Source organism: Pempheris klunzingeri, chromosome 16 (assembly GCF_042242105.1).
Source record: "Pempheris klunzingeri isolate RE-2024b chromosome 16, fPemKlu1.hap1, whole genome shotgun sequence".
Lineage (NCBI taxonomy): Eukaryota > Metazoa > Chordata > Actinopteri > Acropomatiformes > Pempheridae > Pempheris > Pempheris klunzingeri.
The window spans coordinates 4,188,325-4,214,124 of NC_092027.1; the positions used below are offsets into that span (position 1 = coordinate 4,188,325).

Genomic DNA, 25,800 nt, shown 5'->3' on the forward strand with positions numbered 1-25,800 from the left:
GAATGTTAATTATTTTGTCCATTATTCAGCACTCATGTTATTATTAGTTATATTTCTATATTAAAGCTGCTTTAATCAATATTCTAATATTAATTAATAAAATCACTGAGCAAAATGTATTGATAAACCCACAGGAAATCCTTCCTATACGGAGTATTTTACCCTCTTTTAGCTCATTTTTATGTAAACCTTGTTTCCAGCTGCACTAAGCAGCAGTTTTGAGGAAAAAAAAGGCACTAATCTTACAAAGTTAGCAGTGAATACAGAGTATTTAGCATTTGGCCGATTAATTAATTAGTTATTTGACAGCATTAAAAAAAGGGGGTGTGGCTTCATGATTGACAGCTAATCATAACCTGTGATTGCCCTGATCACTGACAGACTGAGGCTCCAAATGACGATGGCAGCACATTTGGTATGTTTAGGCTTCATTTACAGTGGGAGGAAGTGGAGACGCGTCCTCCATCTTTATAGACGTTGTTGTTCTTATAAAATCACTTTATTTCCTCATTTTTTCCTTCAGGCCGTCGAGGCTTTGTCACTTTAAAGTAAACATGTCGCTGCGGTGAAATCAATTACATAGATACATGTTCGCTTCATCACCTTTATAAGGTGACGAGGTCAGTTTTGTGTTTCCGCTGCTCCCATGTGAGTAAAAACATTTTAACGGCACTTTAAATTTCAGAGAAAACTTTTGGGGATTTTGGCCTGAAACTCTATCTGAGCAGGAAATGTTGAGGAGCTCTCGAAGGTGAAGAAAGTAGCAACAAAAAGGAAACTTCTTCAATCACAGTGAGACACAGTGTTTAAACTATTAATATTCCCAGTTAAATAAAACTTTTCACATACTTTTTTTCTCCGTGAGGTTCCAGATAAAGTTTCTAAATATAAAAATACAGTACTTGATTCTTGAAAACCTCAGGTTCTTGTGCTTTCTTGGCATCCTTAAAAACAATACTTAATTATTAACTACAGAGTTGATATTTTCAGGGGTTTCTCTTTTAAGATTAGCTCCAATAACAGTCTTATGATTTAATGTGATTTTGTTACATGTCTTCTTGTCTTTCACTCTCCCATCTCTCCTTCCTCTGCGCCGTCTCTCACACAGGTTTGGTTAGTTGAGAGTTGCTGACACAGCAGGAGGATTTTAGCAAACATGTGCACTTTGCTTTACATTCCTGCAGTTACACATGTTGAGGGGTGCCGGCGGGGAGGGAAACCCCTGAATCATTCACAGCAGCCCTGCAGCCTTCTAGATATTTAATGTGTCAGTGCTCTTGTCGAGCTCCGAGGGTCCTGCCTGGCAGCGCCCCTTCACACCAGCATCAGTCCTCCACCCTGCAGCAGCTGGAGCTTCAAGTGTGTTGTTGTTCTTGTTGTTTAGGGAGATCGAACTTGTTTTCTTTCCAAAAACTCCATCTTCTCAGCCAGTTTCTACATGCGTCCTCCTCCTCTTCCCCTCCCTCCTCTTCGTCCTCTCCCTGCTCTTTTTTCATGACTTGGACCCAGAGTGTTTAGCAGCTTTGTAATGTCACAGATCGGCCAAACCACCAGACTCCCCCACCGCTCCTGCCGTCTACAGTAAATCGTAGCAGTGCATCCAGCCCCACATACAGAGAGCTGCAGGGTAAATCTGAGAACTTGGTTTTCCTCAGTTCGCTGTCCAGCAAATTATCGGCTGCTGGGATACAGTCAGATGTGTTGGTTCATGCTTTGGTCGCCCGTTTGCACCAGTAACGTAGTAACCTGACAAACACACATTTTCTGCTCAAATAAAGAGTCAGCAAGTCATTCTGGCCTTTTAAAATCACTATTTCTATCTTCTCCCTCTTAAACCTCACATGTTTTACACTGTATTTAGTTTGACTTTGGCCCAGACGGTCGTATGAGAGCTGCCAGCTGTGGTGAAATGAAAGGCAGATATGAGGCTTCTGTGTGAAACTGATGATGTGTAGTTTTGACATCCAGCCGCCTCCCTCGTGAACTGAACTCATGAAATAATGATGCTGCTATTGGTCCTGGGTGGTTCAGATCTGGGTGGCCTGGTGTGTGTGTGTGTGTGTGTGTGTGTGTGTGTGTTTCCAGTCAGTCCCAGTCTCTCTTCTGGGAACTAACATGTTGTAACCCACAGGTCCCTTAGGAGCAGCTTCGCCTGCTTCTCTCTGCCGCTCACAGTCCTGCCTCCGTCCTCAGGCTCTTGTTCTCTGTTGCTCTGTAACCATGAATGAACGTCAGTGTTTGCACCTTTACGCAGTCTGCGTGCCAGATGTGATGGAGCCAGATGTTTGTAATACCAGGTGTGGAGCAGCCGTGAGATCAGCAGCCTCAGAGGTCGCAGAGCGGCAGGAGTGACCTGCGGAGAGAGAGGGTCATAGCAAGTACTACTAACTTCATCTGTTTCTATACTTCTACAAAAAATACATAATAAGAACAGCTACCTTTTATGTTTCCCTCTCCTAAAAGAATACACACAAAAATAAATACAATTATAATAATAATTATGATAATTCAAATTAACCAGCTTCATAGCATATCGAGTCACAATGATACACAAAAACAATAATGATAAAATAAACAAACCATCAAAATAGTCATTAAATTCTGTTTTTTCTCCCTTTGAGTAACTTGATTTGGTTTGTTCATTAAATCTCAAACACTATAAAGAAAATTCCTTAAATTACATGTTGTTTTTTCATTGTAGGAACAACTCAGTAAACCACACTGATGGGGGGGGGGGGGGTATAAACACTTTAATATCAAATATTCTCCCTCAGTATCAACCCTTCCTTTAAATGTCACCACAATATATATAACATAAATCCTCATGTACTTACTTTAAGACTTCGTAGTATCTGCTTTAGACTAGTTGTGACATTTTCTTTAAATGACAGAAATGAAAGTTGATTCTGAACGCTCGCTCCTCCTCCATCAGTGATGGTGACACAGACCCTCAGCAGGGAGCAGCGTGTTCAGCTGCATCACGTCAGGAATCACTAGATGGCGCCTGTTCACTGTCCAAACATCAGAGAGACACAAAGTCCCAAACACGAGCAGGTCACTTCAGTGGAGCTGGTAAACTTTCATTTAGGAAATATTTAAAATCTAGTATTAATCCATTCTGATTTACTCATGAAGCACAAAGAGATTCCTATGACAGTGTCAGCGTCACGGCTGGAAGAGGAAAGAGATGTCGTTTCTTTGTTCCCTGACTTCTGAGGTGTTTTTCCTTCCTGTGTGAAGACGTGAAAACCCTCACTTATTATGAGACACACAAGCTTCTCCATCTAACGTCAGGATTTGAGAACCACAGATGTTTTAGGACGTTAGAAAAACAAAACAAAATCACTCTAGAAAATCTAGAAAGCACACCTGCCACACTCACTGGACGTTTCCAGGAGCCTTTTCTAAGACCAGGGCCTAGTTTCTTTTTCCCCTAGAAGCCTTATTCTTCCTTTTCTGGGTGATTTTTATATTTCATGTCAGCTGCAGGGCGACACACTACTGTTCAGCAGTGGTAGAGGGAGTGTTCACGTCAGTAAAAGTACAGAAGTATTATCAGGAAAATGTACTTAAAGTATCCAAAGTAAAAGTTCCCTGTAAGTTTACATCTATCTACTGACTAATATATATATTCAATTATTTCTTATTACTCATGCATTCATGTTTAAGCAGAACTTTATGTTGAGTACTAGCTGGTTGAAGTGGAGCTAATATATTACACTGGTCTGTAAGTGATGATTAGAGTTCAGACCTCGACAGCTCAAATATCAAAATAATCCAGTTCACTCAAAGTTAAGACAAAGAAAAGCAGCTCATCTAAACGTTTCAGCTTTAATTCGACACACTGTTTGATTATTCACAGAACAGTCAGAAGCCTTTAGTGGAGTAAAAAGTACATTATTATGAGTATTAATACTTCAGATTTGCATTTAATTACAATATTGGAGTAAATGGACTCAGTTACATTCCAGCGCTGCCGTCAGATGAACTCACATTTGTTAAAGTGTGTAAACAAACAGTCTGCTCTCACTTTCTGTAGTAAGAAATGTAAATGAGTTTTTGCTTTGTTGTGAGTCGCAGTCACATTGTGGCGGTTTGTGTTTCACCACATTTCACATGTAAATTCTGTCCCAACAGTTAAACTGTCTGTGGTGTGAAACCGGTACAAACATGTCACGTTGGTTTGAGTCATTTTGAATAAATATTAAAACTACTGGGCAAACATCTCCACACTAGATGCCTTCATGAGCCTGGGCCGTCGATTTCATATTTGTTTAGCTAATAATGTTTATTTAAAGTGGATCCAGACGTTTTGTAACTTAACACTATGGAGTAAATGTTGACTGCACAGAGAAATGGCTGCAGAATCATGACACCATCAGAGTTTCGGTCGGTTCCCTAAACGCCTCACTTTCATTATGCAAGTTTTATTATGCTTTCCTGGAAATGACGGCTCAGTTTATGACACAAAGGAAGTGCCTCAACTACGGCACCCAAACGGTCATTCAGTCAGCTATTTTTCTACTCGATCAGTCAATAACACAACCTGCCTGCTTGTTGAAACAACCGGACGTTTTACTCTGACATTATCACAGCTCGGCCTTTCTGACGTGACGTGAAAGTTGTTATTTTCTGTTGCGATCACGGAGTAGAAGAGCAGACAGATGGGTGAATAAGTGAGGATGATCCGGTTGTCTTTGTGAAATCAGTGTAGTAATACTAATAATGTAATAATAATTCTTTCACTTCAAACTATTACGGTTATATTCCAAGTATTTATGAGAGCTCTCATATGGGTCACATGTATAAGTAGAAGTCCTGGACTCAAAACTCTACTTAAATAAAAGCACATACGTATTATCAGTAAACTGTACTACTACTATTCTACAATGAACCCTGTGACTGACACAGTATCATATATATGATTATTAATTGTCAGTACTGATGCTGATCCATTTTCAACTGCTTTATATACACTTTGACAAATTAGTGCAGTGGTTCCCAACCTGAGGGTCGGGCCCCATCGAAGGGTCACAAGATAAATCTGAGAGGTTCTAACATCATTTGAGAGAGAGGACGAAAAACACTTCTTCTTTTTACTTTTCTCTGATTTTTTTGAAACCATTTAAGAAGTTCAGAGGGGAAATATCTCATTGGTGGAACTGGTGGAACAACTCAGACATCTGAAACATGATGAGAAGCAACAAGACGCTGTTTTTGTTAGAGGTCACAAGTCAAAACGGTTAGAAACCACAGTTTTAATCTTCCACAAAGCATTGTTTTTTTAATCTTATCACATTTTTTAATGTTAAATCTTAATCCAAAAAGGATTACAGCTAAACACATGTAGTGGTGTCAAAAGTGATGCTTCCCTCTGGACCAGAGGGGACTTACAGAATGAAGGAAAGTGAAATATTAAAGTACAGTACTTGTGTTCAGAGTCGCTCAGATCAGTCTGGGAGCAGACCGGTTTAGTTAGAGTGTCACAGGTTACAGGATTATGTAGAAATCCTGTTTCCTCAGATCAGGTTTCCCTCCGTCAGGACTGTCAGGGTGTGGACCCCTAACATCCAGGAGGACACCACATCTGCTTCTGACGTCTGACTGTCTCCCATAATCCAGACAGCACCAGACACATCGTCCCCCGGTAACCACGGTGATGCAGACAGTCACTCTGTAGCTATAGAGACTAAACCATTGCACTCGGGGTGTGTGGTAGGTGGCCGGCTGCTTGCGGTTGGCTGGGCGGCTGGTTGGTTGGCGCGTCGTCGGGCTGGCTGATCACCGCAGCTCTGGTGTGTGATGTCTGTTGCCATCACGCTCTTGACTCCAGCCAAAAGGAGCGGGACTCCTGTGCACTCCTGAGCCCGTGGGCCGCTTCCCGCCCGGGCCGACCCCACCGGCACAGCCAAACCTACACAAACACAGCGCCGGCCAATCTCAACCCAACTCAGACAAACTCCGTCTCAATCCAAACCCATCCGAGCGTAACTGTGTGCAGCCAGGCCCACCACACTCCACCCTGCCCCAACCCAACATCTGATATTTAATACTGGAGGCGTCTTTTCGCCAACACTCTCCTCCAGAGCGACTTCTAACTGCAAACAGTGGAAGGAATCATCCTAATTGTAGGTGGCAGGATCACCCTGTGGGGAGGGAGAGCGTCTTGTAGCTAAAAGGTCAAAGACTTGATCGTATCGACAAACAATTTGTCTGTCAGTCTGCTGTCAAAGTGTTTTCTCAAGATACTAAACCGCAAACCACTCGGTCTGAGTTACTTTGGATACCAGTGGCAGCTAAAGGCTACGAGCCAAACCACAAATGTATCAATATAGACAATAATTTAAATGCAAATTAGTAGAAAATGATGGAGGGGTTTTTTTCTCTTTGAGCAGAGGGAAGAAACGACACAGCCAAACCTTCTCTGTGATGCAATTTTTCAGTTTTTATGTCAGGATTTAGAGTTTTGTGGGACAGAAAATAGTCTTAAGAGTCTTCACTATGGAACTGGCCAGCAGAACAGTTTTTACTAAAACATGAGTTCCTCTCTTGGTACAGTCACTATAGTTTGCCTCATGCAGGTCCAGAGCAGCGCTGACATGCAGCAGGGCCTCACATGCCTGTATAGTGCAGGACAGTAGACTATACACGTCAGTCTAAATATATACATTATAATCAAACAATAAAGACACGGAGGATGAGGGGGGAAAGGGGGAGAAGACGAAGGCTGCTGAATCTCAGGTCTGTTTCCTTGTCAGCGGAACACGAAGGAGAAGGAAACAGAAGGGCAGAGTGACGAAGAGCAGGATGAGAGGAAAAGGAGACGATGATACAGAGAAGGAGGCGAAGGAGGTTGGTGTCGAACAGCTACACACCTCCCTCCCATAGAAAACCCTTTAACTGAGATGAGAGAAGACAAACACAGGATCCAAGCCACAGACCTTTAGACCAACACTGAGCCTAATCTCAGGACCTCGTTAGTATTTTCATTGGCCCGTTAGTGCCGTCGACTTTTACGTGCTCCTCTGTCTCCGCTGTCGACAGACAGTGAAACGTATGAATGAAGCACTGTGAGGCTGTGGAGGGCAGAGAGCCTGTGAGCGTCGCCATCATTAAGAAATGAAATGACTCTAATTCAGTTTGCTGAGAGTGATTCAGTCAGTTTGGACGTAGGTTAATTCTCCTGAATGGTTACGTTCAAGGAAGCATTTATCCTCAAAATAACGTAATATTCTCACTAATCAGTTGTACCTTTGGTTGTTTTTGAGGGTCTCATTTTGTTCCTGTTTAGTTATTGAACAGCTACATACCACTTGTTACTTGGTTTATCACTATTATTAATTGTTATTACTCGAGTTTCTGTTATAATATTCATTTCTATCATTTCAATTCCATATCTTGATACTTGATATTTATTACGTCTTGTGTTCATTGGGTGCTCAGTTTCTTACGGCGTACTTGCGTTAGAGTAACTTAGAATTTGATTGATTTGTAGTAGAAAGAAAGTTAGCTAGCAGCGTGACGTCCAAATAGTTTTACAGAGATCTCACTAGTCTGACAAAGAAAGTGAATTCTGCATGTTTGGAAGAAAAATCTGCAGGTGTCTGTTGTGTGCAATAACCACATTTTTGGCCACTTGGGGGCAGCAGCTGTGAGCACAACACTGACCTGTTATCACCTTGTATGCTAATGTCGTGAACAAACATTTGCATATTTACACATCCAGCAGATACAGAGCAACTTTTACATTTGAAGTTGTGCTTGTTGCCATCTGAACGTAAATCCAACATTCGGCCTCTTTTTAGCTCTGTTTTTGGTCTCTACCAACCTCTTGAGATAAAAACTTTGGTTTGCAGCTGCCAGATGCTCCACTGTGTTCCTGTCTGTGTTTGGTGCTGGACAGACGGCGCAGTTTAATGAGGACCAAGAGTCTAGATGTTGAGGAGCTGCTGTGGACCAAAGTAAGCTAAAAGGCCAGAAACACGCGTCAGCTTAATGTCCGATCATTTGCTAAAATGTTAGCTTAAACTTAAACTTTATGAGCCCATAGTCCATCAGAACTGTGTGTCTTTGTTTTGGAGTTCCTCTGTAGACAAAATTAGACTGATACAGCTTTAAATAAGCAGCGTGGCCCCAAACATTACCAATCTAGTTGGCTAACCAGCTTCATTTATACACTGTACATGAGCCCACAACTCACCTGACTGAACTCAACAAGTTCAAGCATGTTCCCTGAAGACTGTTGAAAGTCATTCTGGGAAATGTAGGCGGCCACTTAATAAAGTGAAACACAGGCGGCGGACTGACGGAACGTGATTGATGATGTGCAGTCTTATACACAAGCTGCCGGCAGCGTGTTTCTATATTGACACAGTTGACGGAGCGGTCTGAGTATTTGGGGAGTGTGTTATTGGAGGAAGCGGTGCGTAGTGCCAATAGGAATAGGAAGAGGGAGTTCCTCCAGAGACGGACAGAGGAGACTGTTAACACATACACACTGAGCTCTATATAGACTGACACCGTTCCACACATAGCTCGCTCTCACTTTGACTGACTGACTGCTGGCTGCTCCGCTCCCTAACCCCCCCCTACACTCTCTCTCTCTCTCTGCTTCCTCCTCCTCTTTTACTGTCACCCCCTTCTCCCCCTCTCTCTCTCTCTCTCTCTCTCCGCTTTGCCAGCTCACACTTCTCTCCTTCACTCACCGATTCCTCTCGCCTGTGTACTCTGCCTCTCAGGTTTCCCTTACTCATGCTCCTCTTCTTCTTCTCTCTCCATTACAGACTTGGCACAGGGCCGCAAATAGGTCAAATATAACTCTCGCATTCCTCCCCGCAGTCCCTCTTCCTCCTCGAGCACTGAATGTGGCCTCTATCTCTCTCCACATTAAAGGTTTATTGAATGTGACTCCGCCGTGTCTCTGCAGAAGAGTTGACAGAGAGTTGAAAGAGTCGCACCTAATTAAATGCTCACTTTTTCCGAGTTCCCACCACTTGGCCACATGGTGAGTGTTTCAGGATCTCCTGTGCAGCTCATTATGCAGAGCAATAATCTGTGGCGGTTCTTTGGTGACAAAACACAACGTCCACATTTAATCTGCTAATTTTGAAATGTGTGAAAACAAAGTCACTGCATTATTTTAGGTTGTTTTGCAAATAATGAGCTCCGATCAAGCTGAAACTCTGAAACTTGTAAAAAAAAGTGTTATTTTTCTGCCAGCAAACAACCTCATGTATCTCACGATCTCCATCAGCAAACTGAAGTTGGCTCACGTTTACAGACACAAACCGAACACCTTGAGTTAAGAGGCCAAGAAGGTCAAGAACTGTCTTGGAGTTTTAATATTTCACTGAGTGTAAACATCATGTAGCTTCATCACAAGGCTGGAATAACATAATACAAAGTCCACCGTATATGATACTGTTGGACAGACACAAATTAGATGAAATTAGACTTTTCAAACCTTAAAGGGAGATAAAAAGGCAAATTCTATAAATGCAGCACACACTTCAAATGTGTTTACACAGAGAACATTAGAAGACCTTGTTTTCACTTTGTCTGCACGTACCATCTCTCTTACACCTGATTTAAGTGCCTCGTATTTGCCTTCTTTGCGCTCTCTGCTCTCCTTCAAAGGTTTTTCAAGTAGCCAAAACACAGTTTTCAACTATTTGAGGTGAAAGCCGGCAGGTAGCTCAGATCTCTGACTGAAACATCCTTTTTTGTGTCAGCAGATAAGCTCGTGCGTCACAGTGAGCGTCTGATCAGGTGGTTAACCTCCTGCCTGTCCCCTCCTGGTGTCTCTGCTCATAAATGCAGCTAAACTATTGTCATGTTTCTCACTGTTGCTCTTTATTAGTCATATTCATGTATGACTAATAGTTGCTGTTATTGTTCTCTCTCTCTCTTTCTTCCCGTTAAAGGGGAATTTTTCCTGCCACTGTTGCCTAATATAATATCTGATGTTCGCTCATGTGGGAATTCTTGAACCCTTAATTTTGAATTCTTGAATCGTTGAGTCTCTCTTAGTTAAAGAGTTTAGTCCAGACCAGCTCTTTATGGAAAGCGCCTCGACATAACTGGTGCTATATAAATAAAGATTGATTGATTGACAGAAATCTGCCACACGGTCCCTCGACCAGACTAACACAGGAGACCGATGACTTCGGACTAATCCACCGCGGCAGTCAAGTTTTTCAGGATGTTTTTAGGTGTCAGAAACACCATCTCAGTGTAGACGGAGGGCCGGGACTGATAGAAAACTAACTTGTTAATGTGGATGTCAGTAATTTGGGTCAAGTCACCAACACATCAGTGCCATCTAGCTGTGCAGATGCTGGTTTTGAGATAACCTACAGAACAAACAGGGCCGTTTGTCAGAGGTGGAAATCACTTTGCTGATTCGAATCAATTCGTTCAGTCCAGTTAAAGGATTCGTGATCACTGGCTGTGTAGTTTCTTGCATTGCGAGGTAGCATCACCATTCAAATTCATTCCAGTTCGTAGGTCAGTCAGTGAACGCATCACATCATTCTTCTTCCAGTCAGCTGAGTGTTCAACAAGTTGCTGGTCTCAGGTTAGGATTGTTTCTGTGTCTTTTCATGAAGCTTTTAATGAGGACGTCACGTACTGTGCACCAGTGACAGGAGCTCCACTGCTGATAGTTTTTATATTTGTTGATAGAGATTCATGAAAATCTCCATTGTACTGAGGTGGCAGCTCAAATCTTGACATTATTATTTTAAAACTAAAAAAAAATAATAATAATGTGACCTGCCCCTTTAAGTGTGGTCAAAAAAAGTGACAGCACTATAAAATCAGCTGTTCTTTCATCAAATATAGAGACGAAACACCTCAAACACTCAAATTTCTGTACTTTCATGTTCTTACAGTTTGTTTTCCTCTTGGAAATCTTCCTTTAATGTTGATCCTAAACTTGAATTTTTACTTTAATAATCCTCCACATGGTTAATTCAAGTTGATTGATTATTTCAGTATATGAGGTGGCTGTTTATTGATAACTGCAGTTTGTTATTCAGACACTTCTTGGTCTGACTGTATGCAGATCGAGCTTCAAGGGGGCTGTTCTGCCCAAAATTCAAATGAGCCTGAAATGTCCCCCGTGACCTCCCGTAGCCTAATAACAAGTTAATGGAAAGAGCTCTGCCACCCCTCTTTCTTTCCTCTATGCATTTGTTTTCCTTTTCAGGAACCCCGCTCTCTCCTCCCCCTCAACCTTTCCCTCTTTAGCCCCCTCTCTCTCTCTTTCTTTCTCGCTTCTCTCTCCTCCTCCTCCTCCTCCCCCTCCTCCTCCTCCCCCATTCCTTCCATGGCCTCATCTTCCCCTCATTCCTCCATTTCTGTCCTCTCTGCTCCGTCCTCCCCAGTGCAGGAGCGTGTTAATCCCATTACACATGTGTGAATACCAGCTGGAGGAGAGCGGGAGAGAGAGACAGACAGAAAACAGAGAGAGAGGGGGGAGGAGGGGGAGAAGGGAACAGAGAGAGAGTGTTTGTGTCCGTGTGTGACTGACTGCATACTCTACGACTGCGGCTGCTTGATGAAAAATCCCCTGATTCAATGTGGTATTTACAGTAACATACATTATAATGAAGTGTAACGTAGGAGTGTTTTAGTTTTCAGTCCTAGTGATCATGTAGGCCCTAAAATGTATTTTTAGTTAGTGAATCCTTTTTTTTTCAGCAAGTCTGATTTATTAGTTGGCTGAAGGCTCGAGTATCAGTCTGCTCCTTCTGCGAGATCACATTATGTTAAAGTTTTAAACCTCAATAAAACCTGATGAACTTTATTTTAAATTCTCAAATTTCTAAAAAAGAAAAACAAAACAAAATACCAGAATGAACCTGGGGTTCATATGTACAAACTGGTGCTTTAAATTCATTAGACAGGATGACGCAAACATGAAACAATGCAGTCTTGATAAAATAATGTTACCTCAAGGTCCACTTACTCGCCTTTTCTGGAAGTTGAAGTTGGCTCAGGTTTACAAACACTAACCAAACCCCTGGAGAAAGCTAGTAAGTGCACCTTGAGTTAAGAGGCCAAGAAGGTCAAGAACTTTCTCTGAGTTTTACTGTTTTACTCAACGTAAACAGTTTCATCTCAAAGATGGAATAAGAAAATACAGAATGCACAGTATATGATACTTTTGGACAGACAGAGATAAGATGACTTTTCCAAATTTAAAGGGAGATAAAAAGGAAACTGGATAAATTAAGTGTTTCAAGTAAAAGCCCTAAAAGTGCAGACGTATTCTTAGTAAAATGCTCGTGTGAGTGTTGTATTTTTGTACATCATTTCATTATTATTGATGCATTAATTATATACTGCTGTGTATTTAATTCTCCGACAGGTTTATAAACGCATCAAATGTAACTACAGCTGTCAGACAAAAGGAATAAAAAAGATTAAATATCCCTCTGAAACATTGCGAAGTAGAACAAGCAGAGAACTGGAATAAAATACAGGAAAGTACAAATACTTTAAAATTGTGGAATTTGGAGAGAAAAAGTAAAATAAGGTAGCTTTAGTGAGAGTCACGTCGTTTGACCGAGTGCAGCTCAAACTGTCTATAGAGACGTTTTCTAGGTTTTAGGTGCTTGTTTTGGTTCGGACACGGCCGCCTCCTCTTTGTGATCCGGGGCCGGTTGCTGGGATGTCGGGGAGGCGATGAGGCTGCAAGCTAGACAGTGCAGACAGGCCCAATGTGGCTCCTGAAGAGTTCAAGCGCCAAGAAAATAAACAAGCCTTTTGATCACAAAGGGCCTATTCACTCACTCTCTCTCTCTCTCTCTGCCTCACTCTCTTTCTTTCTTTCTCTCCCTCTCTTCCCCTCCCCCTCCACTTATCCTTGGTAGTTTCTCCTCAGCTCTCCTCTCCTGACCTGTACGTTTTTTAAAATCCTTTTTCCATCTTTATAAAAACTCTCAACGTGTCGCTTTCCTCCATTTTAAACTTTCTTTTTTGTCATATCAACATGCCGAAGACTGTCGTCCTGCTGTGACTGAAAGACAGGAGCGGCAGAGAGACAGACCTCTATAGACATCATCTGACCAGCCAGGGGGCAGACAGACAGACAGACAGACAGACAGACAGACAGAGAGAAACCCAGACAAGGGCCTCCTTATTCCACAAACATACGGTCATGGTGCAGAGCAGGGGAACACAACATGGAAAATGTCTTCATCACTCCATCTTTAGCACAAAAACACGAACGTGGACGCAGGAGAGAACTTTCCCCTCCAGCCACTCAAAGGTTTTCTGCTGTCACGAACACACTGGCTGCCTCATTCGGGCGCTTCTACTGCGTGTTTTCTTTTGCATACAGATGGAGCTGGTGTGAAAAGGCCTCTCCCATTACAGTTTTGTTGTCGGGAGTGAGTGCCGCTCACCCTGGGTGTGGCTCGGTTACCATTTGCCCCCTCAGGCCTATTTTCCATTTTAAAAACACACCAGATTTCCTCGGAAAGGAAAAACAAAGACCTGGCAACGGGGCAGGACCCTAAAACACACTTTATCTTCACGTTGTAAACCATTTATTTTAAAACTATGGAGAAGAATTTGAATTTTGTGCTTTTAATCACAATTTAAAGGTACATTTCAATGTTTTTATCCCACACACTAAAAATCACTGTGTATAAATTAACCCACTGACAGAAAAACACTGTTGGATTCTTCACCCAAACCAAAGTACAGTTTGGTTTCGGCATTTCTTACTGGCTGCTCTTTAAACTTCAACTTCAGTTTCTTTGAGGTGCATGTCACCCAAAAAATCTCTGTACACTCTACAAGTCAGTAAGAACAACACATATATGGAGAGATGAGGGTGGAGATATATGAGGAAGCAAGTCCGTTTAAAAAGCCCTTTAAAACCTACATTTCTCTGTTTGTGACTGATTCTAAATAATATGTGTTTTATTATCAGTTTTAAATGTCGTATACACGTCGTTTTGTAACTGACAGCACGTTTCTGACAGTTTTGAGGTAAAACTTGAGCTAATCCAGTCTAGAATATAATGTGTTAGAAGGAATAACACTAACACTGGGTCTACACATCCACTGGTTTGGGGTAAAGTCGTCCCAGTATAGTTTCAGTGCTGCATTGATCCACACTGGGTACATTATTTCCGTGGCGAAACCAACTGAGAGAATTATCACATTGATCCCACTGATCAGACATTTTAAAATATCCTCATTCATTAATCCCACTGATTCCTGTATTTCTTCATTATTTACCAATCACTGGTGATTGATTGCTCCTGTTTACTGATTAGGGTCATTACCACCTCAGTAATGAACAGATAGTGACTCTGGTGATCAATTAGTCCCAATCGCCCCACCAATTCACACGTATATGCAGCCATCAGAGCTCCCGCTGAGCTTTTGTTGCCGTCGCTTTCACATGCGGCCCGCCTCTGAATCCCCCGATCAGGCCATCGCCGCTGCAGACACCCGTCCCTCCTGTTTCATCAGCACACTATTATTTCCACGGCGGCTTCCCGGCACAGTGCGGACACTTAAAGCTGCTGTGCCGCGAGGGAAGAAATTGGCTTGAAGTCATGTGGCACAATATTTCAACCAGACTCATCACACTCTTGAGGAGGAAGTCTTTCTGTAAAACATAAGGCTTTGTGTTTAAGGTGCTACTTTTCTCAAAACTGTGTTTTTGTTGTTGTATTTCTGTTCTTACAGGAATGTTTTCTGTCACAATTTTATTACTTCTCTTTTTAGACTTTAAAACAGACACACACGCACCAAAAGCTAGCAGTTAATACAGTGCCCCATGTGAAACACAGAATTTATAGCTGATGAAACTTGCATACACAAAACTTGAACTATCTGCAGAAGATATTTGTCCTTTGCTGATAATATACGATACATATAATGACTATAATGATATAGTCTATACCAGGGGTGCCCAATACATAGATCACAAAGGCAGTGCAGGTAGATCACATGACATTTAAGACATTAAACTGATTTTAAGTGACGTAGTTAGCCTTCCAATTTATATCTACTAAAGAAGGGATATTCTGGGATCGGAAGGGAGATTAGAGAAGTGATAGGTAATATTGATCACTGTTTGTCACCTATGTGCATTACTGCTGTCAGTTTTTATGTGTAATACTAAGGGTTACATTAGCTGCAGTTATGCAGTGTACGCCAACATGTATATATAAAGTATACTCAGTATATATAGAAATAAATATATGTTCAGCATTTTTAATGTAGGTAGATCATTTTGACCTGGTCATTTTAAAAGGAGCTGAAAAAGTGTGGATCTATACTGTTAATGTAAACTACTCTTTTAGCTCTACTTCTCTATTAGCATTGTTGATTATTAAACAATAATACTACTATTGTACAAATTTGATCAAATCAGGTTAGAAACGCACTAATTCTCTGGAATATATTGACCTAAAGCGTTTAAACAGAAACACCATACTGGGGCTGTGACTCAGAAGTACGATGAGCATGTGAAGAAGACGAGGTACATCTGATTCTCAGGGATTCAAAGTGTTCGCCAGCACATTAGCATTTCACACGTTGGTTAAAAAACGGTATTTTAATGAAGGTTTGGTGGAAAAACGTATTTTGATTCATATGTTCCTGCCTTACGGTGGCATCTCCCCACCTACACGGCTACAAGAAACAGGTTAATTTGCATTATATTATAATTCACTTGAATTTTTTCCAGTAAACTTTTTGGTTTACAGCCTTTAAGTCGTGCCGTTCTGCAAACAAGTTTTAGCATTTGTTTCTCTTGGCGTGTGTTTTGATGTCACGAACAAATCGTACTTTCTGACGTCGTAATGCTGAGCGGACCAGACACAACGAACCCGTTCACACTTCACTCTCTGCACGTGTTTGTCTTGACGTGTCCTCAGGTGGAGCAAAAGGTCAGCAGCAGGCCAGAGAGCGTAAGAAGTGACAACCCCCACAAATTCACACACACGAGAGCTGCAACAATTACTCAGCAGGTTGTTTTCACCACTGACATTTTCACTTGTTGTAGTAGTAAAAGCAAAAGCGTTACTAATAACATTAACAGTGGCTCTGTTGTATCCCAGTAAACCAGTGATGCACAAAGCCAGGGCCCTGAAACAGAAGCAGCTAAATGGAATTCAGCCGGTTTTTACCATAAAAATTCAACTTCTCAAAAATGAATATTTGCTGTTTTGTTCCCTGGAGATCTTTGAGTGTTGGACTGCACAAAAAAAGACATTTTGCAGACGTCACTTTGGACATTTTTCACAGTTTTCAGACCTTTTTTAGCCAAATCGTTTTTGTGGACATGTTAGGAAATACACCACGGCCTATTTGCTCTCTGTCTCTGAAAGGATTGATACTACTCATGTCTGTGTCTTCCAAATGAAGCTGGACCTAGCTACTGGTTAGCTTAGCTTAGCTTAGCTTAGCATAAAGACTGTTACCTTTAGCCTGGCTCTGTTCAACGGCAACAAAGATCCGCCTACTATTACAGAGACGAGACTTAAAACAAAATGAGCCATGACAGTAGGTGTGTTTTATTACCTGTGGACCGAACAAGGCCAGCTGTTTCCACCTGCTTTCAGTCTTTAAGCTAAGCTAAGCTAAGCTAGGCTAAAGCTAAGCTAACCGGCTGTAGATTTGAAATGAACAGACAGACTTGCAATCAAAAAGGCATACTTCCCAACATGTTGAACTATTCCTTTAATCTGGAAAATAATCAATATATGAATCAGACATGAAATGTTGCAGCCCTGTGCACGCACACACACACACACACACACACACACACACACACCTGTGGATATGCTGTAGGAAGAGAATCAACTGGAGGTGAACTCAGGTAAAGAGAGGAGAGAGCGTGAGGTGGGCGAGGAGTAAGAGGATGCACGAAGGCAGTAGGTGACGAAGTTACAAAACTGAGGAGGATGAAGGGCCTGAGCCGAGCAGAGGAAGAGGAGTAGGAGTGTAGTGCATGGGGTACTGCAAGGAGGACACGAGGAGGAGAGGAAGAGGAGGAGGAGGAGGAGGAGGAGGAGGTCGGTGCGATGTGACAGTTTTCGGTGATGATGAGATGTTTTGTGTCGTATTGTTATTGTGCCTCTGTGTGTGTGTGTGTGTGTGTGTGTGTGTGTGTGTGTGTGTGTGTGTGTGTGTGTGTGTGTGTGTGTGTGTGACAGTGTGACAATGGCATGAAATGCTTCACCCACCTGCTGGCCTTCACTTCCCACACGCTGCCACTCAAAGTAGATGAGCAGAGCAGAGGAGGGACGGAGAGACACACACTCAGAGCGAGAGAGCGAGGGAGAAAACAGTGGGATGACTGATTGGACATAAAGAAGGAATAAAACAAAAAAAAAGTGGCCACCTTCGATCCACTCACTTGTTGTCGCCACTTCATCTCCCTCCATCCTCTTCCTCTTCAGCTCCCTGCTCTCCAGTTCAGGCTCTTGAGTAATTACTGCTCCTTTCTTTCAGCTCCGTCTCTCTCTGCTGCCTCCTCAGAGCTGATGTGAGTGCTGGAGGGCCCTTCATTAGAGAGGAGTGTGTGTGTGTGTGTGTGTGTGTGTGCGTGTGTGTGTGTGTGCTAATAACCAATCAGGCTTCTTCTAATTGCAGTCTGAGTAAATTTTCAGTGCCTCACCGGCCTCCGTCCTCTCCCCTCCCGCGGGACAGCGCACCTGTTGACTGGCCTTTCCTTCCTCTCCGGCAGTTTACAGGTAAACACGCCGCCTCTCATCACCCGCGGCGGTAACGGGTCTCCACAGCAACGCCGTGACGCGCCAAGCGGGAGCGAGCGGGCGACAAACAGGAGGCAGCACCGGGCAGCTCGGCGAAGATCGTCTACTAGGACGATGAGTCACTCGGAAACTGAAATAAACTTAAATTAAATTAAAAAAAAAAACATAAAATAACACAGAATAAAGTGATAAATAAATAAGCTAAACTAAAACAAAATAAAATAATAAAAACATAAAATAAAACAGAATAAAGTAGTAAATAAATAAGAAAAAACTAAAATAAGCTAAACTAAAATAAAATAAGATAAACCAAATTAAAATATAGTAAAATAAAAAACTTAAAATAAAGCAGAAAAAAGTAATAAATAAACAGGCAAAAACTAAACTAAAATAAAATAGAATAAAGTAATAAATAAATTACCAAAAACTAAACTAAACCAAACTTAAAGAAAATAATATATAATAAATAAAATACAAAAATATTTAAAATAAAACAGGCAAAAAACTAAACTAAAATAAAATAGAATAAAGTAATAAATAAATTGCCAAAAACTAAACTAAACCAAACTTAAAGAAAATAATATATAATAAATAAAATACAAAAATATTTTAAATAAAACAGAATAAAGTAATAAATGAATAGGCAAAAACTAAAATGAAATATAATTTTCAACTCTTTTCTTACACAGAAGGTATTTACCTATTCATCATTACCTGTTGAAGTGACTAGCGACTAGACTTTAAGTCTTCTATGATATTTAACAGAAAATATTTGGGTTTGGGTTGTTGGCCAAACAAAACAATACGCTTTAATATGTCTGCTTGTGTGTTTGACGGCTTAGAAGGACATTTTCTAATATTTTATGGCCTAAATTATAAATGTATTTTAGTAGATTAATCACTATAAGAAAAATGATCATTAGTTGCAGCCGTTCTTGAAAACCTGACGCAGAGTGAGAAATGTTGACCATGAACATGCTGTTTCAGGGCCCTCTCTACACTGCTCACCTGAAAGTGTCCAAATCTGAATATTTAGAGTCTAAATGAATTGGATTCAGCATATAAAATACTCATCATGTGTCCTTTATTTGAGTGTTTCCATTCTATGCTACTTTACACTTCTACACCACATCTCAGAGGGAAATATTGTACTTTTACTTTTGGCACTGATAGTCAGTAGTTACTGTTTACATAATGATATGATGCTGTACTTTACTATTGATCTTCCCAATAGCAAATAAAGTGTCTAAACTTGGCTTCAAACTGACGGACTGCAACACTAACATGCTCCCATTTCTGTATTTGTCTTTGGTAGTGATACAAACAGAATAATATAGTATTTTTATAATAATATCACACTGTGAAAGAGGCCATTCTACATAATAAGTGCTTTCACTTCTTATATTATTTTGCTGATATTACATCTGTGAGTAACATTTTGAATGTAGGACATTTACTTTCAGTTTAGTGCCTGAATGTTCATACTTTAATTTTTAAAAAAGGATATAAGTACTTCTTCCACTGCTCCCGTGCATTTGCTATATATTATTTTGCACAGGAGAAAAGCAAACGAGTAATGACAGAGTGCAGGAAGTGGCTGTGATATTGTCATAGTTGGAGATTTACGCTGCTGTTAAACAGTCTGACAGCAACGTTACTGAAATATCATTATGGTAGAAACAAATGATTCAAACTTCTTCTTTTAAATCTTTTATCTCAGTTCACCTCCTCAGCATGAAGCTGCAGTCTCAAAGCTCAAGTCCTTCAAACGTACATGAATCAGTTCCATAAAAGCTGCAGATCAGTGATATTGGTGAAGGTTTTATCTGTAGATGCAAAGTTAAAAAGTGTTTGTTGTTTTGTGTAAATGTGCCTTGTTAAATTACACACATGCTGCTATAAGCTCACAGGTTTTGCAGCTTTGCACACTCCCTGGGTTTGTCCTGGCAGGAAAAGGAAAGCCTACTCTTTCATACACAGTAGATATTTACATGATTCATCATTACTTAAATCATTTTTTTGTTAAAGTGACTCGCATCAGTGTTTGCCTTGCTCACACACGTCAAAATAGCTGAAACAAGTCGATTACTGAATCGGTTTGACGCAAACTTTGCCTGCAACTGTTCTCAGAGTCAGTTAATTGTCATTTTTTAAAAAGAAAAAACTGTTTCCAGCTCCTCAAAAGTTTTTTTTTTTAATCTTCTATGATGTTTAACTCAGAATATTTGGGTTTGATCAGTGATATTCATGAAGTTTTTATCTGTAGATGCAAAGTTAAAACAGTGTTTTGTTGTTTTGTGTGAATGTGCCTTGTTAAATTACTCACATGCTGCTGTAAGCTTTGCACACCCCCTGGGTTTGTCCTGGCAGGAAAAGGAAAGTCTTTAAAAAAAAAAATAGACGATCTTCGGCAACAAGTGGGCGTTCGGTTCCTCTCCCCCTCCCTCCCTCCGTGGGTCAGCGTGGGCGGCCCCGTGTGGCAGGAGGAGAGCGAAACACGACACCCCGACGGAGGCAGGAGAGGGGGGGTTAGAGAGGGAGCACGAAGTGAGTGAGTGAGTGGAAAAAGAAAAAGTCCGTGCCGGAGAAAGAGAGAGGAGCAGAGGAAGAGGAGAACTGGCTTTGGTTGGGGCTTTTTTTCTGTTTTTTTTTGTTGCTTTCAGAAGCGCCGCTGCGGTGACTGTCGGTGAGGATGATGATGAAGATGATGTGGAGGAGGAATCGACCATGCGACACCGTTGCAACAAGCGGGATGAACATTTAGACTCGTCGCATTCCGTTGCTCCAGTACCGACCAGCGGCAGCTCGTCTCCTCCAAACTCCGACCTGCGCCATTCAGACCCGGGCGGCTGGATCCCCCCCTGCCCCCACCACCACCACCACAGGCTCGGGGCAACTTTTCGCATCAGAAGCCCCGCACTTACACACAGATACTCCGGCGCAAAAGTTTTCCAGCAAACGCCGATGCATCGAGATAAAACGCAGAAGCTCACGTGAAGTTTTTCCTCTTTATTTTGTGTAACTTTAAAGCTTCAAATCGGGGCCGGTTCTTGTCCAACGAGCCGCTCGTGAGAACAACACCGGAGGAAGCGGAGAGGGGTGTCGCTTGCTAACTTCGCTAGCTAGCTCGGCTAACGGCTAACTTTAAAGTTAAAGTTAGCGGTCGACGGGGAAAGTGAGCGAAGCGGCCCGCCGAAGACGACAACAAACATGAAAACCCCGGGGGATTCGGGTAAGTCGACGGCCACTTTTCTTTTTATTAAAATTAACTTTTTTGTTGTTGTTCAGGCGCTGCCGTTGTTCCGCACATGAAAACAACAGCGCCTAGCTTCGGCGGCTAGCTGGTTAGCATGCTAACAAACTCTCCGCTCCAGGGAAAGTGTGACAAAATTATGGCGCTAGGGTGGATCCATCCGAGGCTCTTGTTGTTGTGTGAAAAAGAGCTGAGCCCCCCCACTCACGACCACGTTGTGTTTATTTTAGCTGCAGTGAGTCCACGCAACCTCAAAAGCCATTAAAAAAAAAAAAAACTTATTTCCAGGGCGTTGAAGGTAAAAGTGATGCCCGGAGCTGGTGCTGTGTGAGCGGGTTACAGTGAGGGCTGGTGTCCCGGAGCAGTGCTAAGGAGTCGGGGTCAGGGCCAGAGTGCTCTGACCCTGACTGCCAGAGCTTTGCTTTTGAAATTCAGCTGATGCCAAAGCGCTGGACTGCATAAAGCTATCCGAGAACAGCTTGTAACATCCAGTGTGTGGCTGCAGGTATCAGATTTAAGCAGATATTCCTGCTTTAATCTAAAGACAAAGACGAGGGAGAGGGGGTTAGAAGAGGAGCATGTGGGTTTTTTTTTTTATTTATATTGCAGGGAAGACACTACAAGACTGGCTTTAGTAGGTAATTTGAGAAAAGAGGGCAAGTATTCAAGGGATAATGTGAAGTACTGCCTACTTTTCTGTGTGAACAAGTCTGTTTGGTATCTGTTTTCACTTGTTTATATTCAAGTGCACTTCATGGTTCTTGGTGGTGTTTGTGTTTTCGTCACTACAAGCTGGGGATCACTTTCCATTAATCACCACATCACAGCCTGCAGTGAAAGGTCAGACAGTGACTGCATGATTGGATGAACTGTAGATAAATTTGGGGTTGTAGTGGAGGTTAACTGAGATTGTCAAACTCTCCTGGATAATGTGCCTGGACTGATGGTGTGAGATCCTAAAAATAAACCAGGATACATCGTTTGTCCCCTTTTTGTTGTATGTGGCTCAGCGTGTTCTTTTCTTCCTGCGGGGTACTTTGTAAGGAAACCTGTTTGACCTTTGACACATGCAAGAATCGGATCCAAGTGAACTATTTTACCAGTTTAGTCCACAGCTTTACTGAACCGCTTCAGGAATTCAAATAGATTCAAACTCGGGAGTCTTTGACGGTACTATTTCAAATTCCGCTCATTTTTTCAGTCGCTTGTGTTGTCACCTTAATGATAATGATTTTCCATCCATAACTCATAATTTCCCCTCCGTGGTGCGTTTAGGTGCCCTTAAACTCAAGTTTAGTCAGAGGTCTTCTTCGGTACTCTTGGGCAGACAAAGCGCCAGTACCCATAATGGATGTTTAAGTGGGGAAGGCCAACCACAACACAGCCTCATAATTAGAGATATGACTTCTAGGTCTCTGTGCTGCTTCAGGTACCTTTTTATATTACAGAAAAACGTAAACTCGAGCAACTTCGCCTCATAGCCGCAAAGCACTTGAGAGTAGAAGTGACCAGTGAAACAACCTTTTTTCATCTTGAGCTCATTATTTAGAAAACTCTCAAATAAAAGCCCTTAATTGTAGGAAAGTTTCATGTGGTCGGACCATAATTCTTACACATTAAATTTAAGGATATTCTGAATATGTAAAAGTGGCCATTTCATTTTTAGAGCACGTCACCGTCATTGTCCTCTCTCCTAATGACTTCCACTGTCCAGAGGATCAGATTAGTATGTTTATTCAGCTCTTCCTTGTAGTTTTTAACCTCGACAGCCTTGTTTTAGCCACGTGCCAAGCAGGAGAGGATTGCTGCTGCCGTCTATTTATAAGTTATTTTATGGTTTGGTTGAGCAGTTGGAATTACAGACAGCTTGAGGGAGTTTAAACCGTTGCTGGTGTGTCCGCTCAGCTTTTTAATGAAACCCAACTTGGTTTGTAAGTTTTCAGTAGTTCCTATTTTTCAGCATTTAATGAGTGATCCATGCCAATTTCCCTTGTAGTTTGTTGTGCTAGTGAGTCACGACTCCAAATGAAGCTGTGTGGCTTTTACAATGACATCAGTAGGATGTGTGTCATTTTACTTGGCTGTGTTTTTTTTTTGTGTGTGTGTGTGTGGTGACCCACATTAATATCAGCGTATCCCTTTGGGTTAGTAGCCCTGATCTGTGTCCATTTTACATTATGCATGGAGCTACACAGACCCTTTGTCTGTCCCTTTTGTATTTCCCTTGGTGTTGGAGCCTGTTGACTACTTTATGTATATATGGGTCAGCCTCCACTCTCTTCCTATCAGGAAGTCAGCAGTCTGGCCCCACCAGCTCCAATTTTCCACTTGTGTTACTCCTTATATCAACACAGAGCCACATGTGAGACGTCACAGCTGTAGACGGCCAGCCAGCACGCTGTGTGTGTGTGTGTGTGTGTGTGTGTGTGTGTGTGTGTGTGTGTGTGTGTGTGTGTGTGTGTGTGTGTGTGTGTGTGTGTGTGTGTGTGTGTGTGTGTGTGTGTGTGTGTGTGTGTGTGTGTGTGTGTGTGTGTGTGTGTGTGTGTGTGTGTGTGTGTGTGTGTGTGTGTGTGTGTGTGTGTGTAGTGAAAGGAGCCATACATGAGCAATTAGCTGGTGTTAAGTCTGGTAAGGGCTGGGCTGCTGTTTATGACTGTGAGCTTATTTATGTGTTTGTGAATGTGAAACGTGTGTGTGAGTGCGTGCCATGCACATATGCCTCCAAGTGTGCGCCCGTACGCCTGTCACCGTGCGGTTCTACCTGACACTGATGTGGTCACAACAAAGCGACTGTTTGACTTTTACTGGTGAAACCAAATTGCCCCTGAGGAAGACCATTTGGCTGTGGGCAGTTGACTCAGCCTATAGTAATTACAGGAAGAACAACTAGACGTCTTTAGGTAGATTCAAATAGCTCTAATAACACTGGGTAAACCAAAGCTAATGAACCACGGCCTCATTTGGTTTAAAAAAAGATACTGTCGGTTTCTTTTGGGAAGGCCTCTGTTGTGTTACTGTCTCACCATTTTGCTGAATTATGGTGTTGGCACCAGCAGCAGAGACGGCACAATTACTCTACAAGTTTGGGCCAAGTTGTTTGTCTCAGGGAAAGTTTGAGAAGAGGTGCTGATGTCTTAAGCGTTCAGTGATGTGGTTGTGCAGTCTGTGTGTTTTGGGACACCCAGTCTCTCTCTGTGATTTAGTAGAGATGCTGTAGAGTCACGTCCTGCCAGTCGGTTACAATCTGCGTAGTCTTTAAACATTTAAGATAAGAGTGGATTATTATTATCATAACTTGTGCTGAAGCGCCACTGTGCCATAACGTCAGGGTTCGTACAAAGTCTTAAAGGCTTCATTTTAACCATTATGTTTTCATGGTCAGATTCTTGGTGTTTCATCTACACAATCACTCATGTGAAACTCTGAAATGAAACAATCCTTCCCCATATTTGTTTGTCGTCTCCTGGCTTCTCGCAGCAGATAAAAATCACAACGGAAACATAGTTTAAGTTGATGTGAATAGCAGGTTAAATAAATGTGACAATATACATTGATAGCTGCGGGTATAAAGGGTTTCTGTAAACTTTATTTTTGCCTTTGCATTTATAGTAGCAATTTAGATGTGATGAGAAAAGCTCCAAGGTTTGGTTTAGGTGCCCTAAAAAGCTGTGTGAACCCTGAATGTGTAAGTCAAATACAATATGGAGTTGTAATATTATAGTCTTGGGTCTCATCTGAGTTAGGACATTAACATGGCGGTACAGGCTGCGTCCAGGTCTCTAATAGATCCTCAGTCACCCAGAATCCATTTAGAAAGAAAGCGCCACAACTGAAAAAACCCCTAAATGTCAGTTTTTCTCACAGGATGTACTTTTTCCCCCGTTTTCCTCTCTTTATGTGATTACTGTGAGTGATTGGGTCAGCGCAAAGGTTGACCTGATCACATTCCTGATTACTGCTGAGTCGAGCCCGGGCATGCAGACCCTGGAAAATGTACCGGAGAGTGACGTCAGCATTTCTCTGGTGTGCTGTCAAGTGGCGGCCCAGGTCAGTGTTGCTATGATCATCTCTCGATGTTACGACAGGCCCCTTTTCCTGGAAGTGTGTATGTACAGTGGCTTTAGTGACCCATACAAAGCTAGGAGAATAGACAACAGGCAGCACGAGCTGGGACATGCTGGCCCAACAAACAGTGGGGCCTCACGCACAGGAAAGCCTGACAGTCGGCCTGCGAGTTCAGTGTTGATAACCTGCAGTTTTATTTAGATTTTTTAAATATAGAAGTTCCATTGGGCAAAACTGGTCTAATTATCAAGTAAAGGGTTACATTGCTAGCTGTCAACTCATTTTTGTCACTGTGGCTCTCACTAATGTCGGCTTATTGATATCTGAATTTGAAATTAGAAGTTCACACACAAGTTAAGGAAAGTGTGAGGTGACATGTTTTATTTAGCGGTGTAGCAGCTTCATTTGGGGATTTGGGATTTTCCTGTCTCTATTTAGTTTAGATTGTCTACGCAGAATTATTCTGACATTAGGAAATTCATGTTAATTCCATATTTTACCCTTTAGTTTAAATGGCCTATGCCTACATTGGTATTTATGCTTATTGTGATCTCATTTCAACAATCAAATTGCAAAGACACAAAACATACTGATCCAAAACAACTCTGAATATAAACACATAAACAAAATAATCTTTACGCTTCATTAGGTATTTTAACTATTGAACACAAACATGATGCCTGTGTGTTTTTAACTTCTCAGCAGCACAGTAGATGCTTTTATGATTTGCCT

The 25,800-nt window shown here is 41.8% G+C and overlaps 1 protein-coding gene across 1 annotated transcript in view; it reads left to right on the top strand.

Annotated features, from left to right (window-relative positions):
* The first annotated feature begins 20,834 nt into the window (after positions 1-20,834).
* The window catches only part of erf (Ets2 repressor factor), a 31,394-nt gene continuing 26,428 nt past the window's right edge, over positions 20,835-25,800 (top strand). The window contains exon 1 of the mRNA XM_070847042.1: positions 20,835-20,982. Coding sequence (XP_070703143.1) covers positions 20,961-20,982 — 22 coding nt within the window. The 5' untranslated portion in view covers positions 20,835-20,960. The remainder of the gene's footprint in view (positions 20,983-25,800) is intronic.